This window comes from Austrofundulus limnaeus, unplaced genomic scaffold (genome assembly GCF_001266775.1).
Source record: "Austrofundulus limnaeus strain Quisiro unplaced genomic scaffold, Austrofundulus_limnaeus-1.0 Scaffold265, whole genome shotgun sequence".
Classification (NCBI taxonomy): domain Eukaryota; kingdom Metazoa; phylum Chordata; class Actinopteri; order Cyprinodontiformes; family Rivulidae; genus Austrofundulus; species Austrofundulus limnaeus.
This window is the reverse complement of record NW_013952667.1, coordinates 397,712-400,912: the sequence shown is the minus strand read 5'-3', so window position 1 is coordinate 400,912 and position 3,201 is coordinate 397,712. Positions and strand designations below refer to the sequence as shown.

Sequence of the window (3,201 nt, the reverse complement as noted above, 5' to 3'; positions counted from 1 at the left end):
GAGACGCTCAAGCACATAAATCATGAAACGTGAAGTCTTTTGTGTTGGACATGGAAACAAAGCTACACAAATGAAGACTGTTTTACCCACAATCAGTTTTTTTTTAATAGCTAATAAAGCTGTTGACTCTTCTGCTCTATTAAGCTGGATTAAGTTCAGTTAACTTGTGGTTCTGTTAACTCACACAACAGCCTCTCCTCGTGTGCACTGTCAACACACACACTACAGAGTTCAGTGTTGTTCCTGCCAGTGGTGGAAGTTATCCATCACATTTTCATTCCCCCTCTGTGTGGAGCCCCTCACAATCACCTCATCTCCTCTCATCACATCTGCCAAAACATTTCTCTCTCACTCACTGCAAACACTTTGCAAATGTCCCGCGTGGAAAAGTCTTAAGCACATTACTGTACTGGCATGATGGGGGAGTTTTTGAAATTCAGATATCACTTTAAGTTTGCAGGGTTCATGTGTGAATTGTACTTAATTCTAATTGCTGATGCATTAGTAGAATGTTTTAAATACATGTTCATAAAATAAAATCTCAGCGAATTGCACAAAACAATGCTCAGTTATTTAATAAACATAATTTTTGTGTATGCCATCTTAAAACTTGACGTTTTGTTTTTGTAAAACAAAAAAAAAMCTATCTGAAATCATCTTACACAAACAATAAAGGATCATAAATATGTGAGACCATTTTATTTACCAAAACTGTCTTTAATTCTTTTTGTCCAACTTAGGATCAATGCTGATTTTAAGCATGAGTAAAATATGAAACCAGGTTGACCAATGAGGTGATGCCTTTATTACAAAACATTTTACTTGTATTTTGACTTCATGACAATATGATTACAGGCCTAAAACACAGAACAAATAAATATCTGAAGTTATGAAAAAAAAAGTTTTCCTCCAAAATCTGAAGCAAACCAGATTCTGTTTTTATTATAACAAGAGCAACTCTGAACAAAAAAGGAGAGGAAATTAATTTTCAGTAAAAACACAATGTAAGCRCTTAAGGAAGCTGAAACTAACTTTTAAAGCTAAAAACAACAAATACTCGCTATGAGTTAAATTTCTAAATAAATACCATGTTTATTCTGAGGCTGCAGGTTAGAGCCCAGGTTTCATCAGGCATGGCATCTGGTGTAAAACAATGACCAAATCTTTTACACAAATTTAGGAAAAACTTTATGTGGTTTAGGAACTACAATCCTTTCTGATGAACAAAGCTACCAATGAATATGATAACCTCTTTCCTTAAACTACAATATTAAAAAAATAACATTTCTTATCTTATGCATCTTTGTCTAATGGGTGACATTAGCTGCCCTTACTCTCTTCAAAAACATGAAGAAACTGATTAATTAGACAGCTGGTTAAAAAGAACAAAACTGAACTGATAACATAGCATCTAATGTTGTCAGCTAACAGGCAACGTGAAGTTTCACTTGTCAGTAAATTGGTGCTGCCACCTTGAGTTTGTCAATGTTTAAACGCAGTTAAGATGTTTTGTTTTTATTCAGCCTTTAACTAGGCAAATCCAAAAAAAATAAAAAAATTAGTAGAAAAAAAATTATAAAACAAAAATTATTTCACTTTAAATGTAAATCCAAAAAGATATATTTACTTAAAGACAAAATGGAAACTATTCAAATAAAAGTTCAAGGAATATTCTCTTTTTGAAGGCCAACAGGTCCCCATTTTGCTGCATTTCTCTATAAACCATTTGCTTTTGCCTTGAAGCTCCTCAGCATCTCCTTCATCCTCTGAACAGCAGCCTCATCCTCTTCAATGGCCTTGGAGGTGACGCGCTGCACTCGGCTATGCAGCTCATCCATGCACTTCTGATGATGGACAGAAACCACAAGATAGTGAGCAAAAAGGCTAAAAATGGTGCTCTGCATCTACACTAACTAAAATGTATTCCACAGTCTCTCCTTTCAGATGTTTTTTTTGTGTGTTAGGAGAAATGTACACTTTCACACAGAGGCCTTGGGGGAACACCGGAGAGAGAAAAAAATAGAAAGTCTCCACATCTTTCCTTGTAAGTTAAAATCAATTTGTTTTGCTAGTTTTTCCCTGAAAAAAACCCAACATTTTTTGAACAATACCTCAATAACCGACAACTGATTTGCAGCTGTGGTAAATATGGACGTCAGGTTGCTGGTGACTATTCGTCTTTCTTCGCTCGTCTCTAGCAGCACCAGGTGATACCTTGAGAAGTAACAATCAAATGTTATTAATAATTTTAGTGGAGAGCTGTAAACCTGCATGCAAACACGTTACATAATTGTCAGAATATACAGCTGCTGCTTACTGTTGTTGCGCTGCCTTTAGCTGCTGCACAGCCTCATCATAACCATAATTAACTTTCTCCTCAAGACGTTTGCGGTGGCTTTCCACAGACACTATCTCTCTGTCCCAGTCCTGCTCCTCTCTGGCTAGCTCCTGTGTAAATAAATATGGTGGATATTAGTGTCACATGTACAAAACAACAGTTTCACTGAGAAGAAGTTAAAGTGAACTGTACCTGCATGTTAGACTCCAGTCGTTCGTCCAACTTACGGATCTGTTCTCTGAGCTGCTTAAGGTCATTGGACTTGTCCAGGATGTTGGAAGTTACCTAAAAGACAAAATTGTATTTTAGAGCCACAATAATAAAAAAAAAAATCTAACAAAGAAGTGACTGTTTCTGCTAAATGAAAGAAGTAGCATAGAGTAGTAAAGATTTTACCTGTTCAATGGACTCTTCCAGGCTGAGTTTCAAGTTGACTATCCGACTGTTCTCCTCTTCTACRTCAGTGACCAACTTTCTCAGAAGCATCTACAACACAAACCACAACTACATGAAACACCATCACCTTTAACTTTTAGTAATCCAAGATATGGTTTACATATGAAGAGTTTAATCTTCAAACATACAACTGACACGAGATAATCCAGGAGGTGTAGTTCAGTTTTCCTAAATCTGACCGAGATCAAATCAGTCTCTCACAACAATTTCAATGGTAGTGTGAACTGGACCACTGGTTAGAAGTACCTGCAGCTGTACATTGTGCTGAACTGCACTGCCGGGTCCACATTCCAATGACCTAATCTCAAAATCGTGACCACAGGCGTTTTCTGCCGACTGTGGGATCAGCTTGAGTTTCCGTGCCAATTTGTGGTACTCAGTCAGCTTCAAGTCCACCTAGATTGAAG

General features: G+C 36.9%; 1 protein-coding gene across 1 annotated transcript in view; it reads right to left on the bottom strand.

Annotated features, from left to right (window-relative positions):
• Window positions 1-696: 696 nt before the first annotated feature.
• The window catches only part of ndc80 (NDC80 kinetochore complex component), a 9,177-nt gene continuing 6,672 nt past the window's right edge, over window positions 697-3,201 (bottom strand). The window contains exons 12-17 of the mRNA XM_014020785.1: window positions 3,041-3,190; window positions 2,735-2,824; window positions 2,531-2,623; window positions 2,318-2,448; window positions 2,112-2,214; window positions 697-1,844 (exon numbers count right to left, since the gene is read on the bottom strand). Of these exons, the coding sequence (XP_013876239.1) occupies window positions 1,716-1,844; window positions 2,112-2,214; window positions 2,318-2,448; window positions 2,531-2,623; window positions 2,735-2,824; window positions 3,041-3,190 (696 nt within the window). The 3' untranslated portion in view covers window positions 697-1,715. The remainder of the gene's footprint in view (window positions 1,845-2,111; window positions 2,215-2,317; window positions 2,449-2,530; window positions 2,624-2,734; window positions 2,825-3,040; window positions 3,191-3,201) is intronic.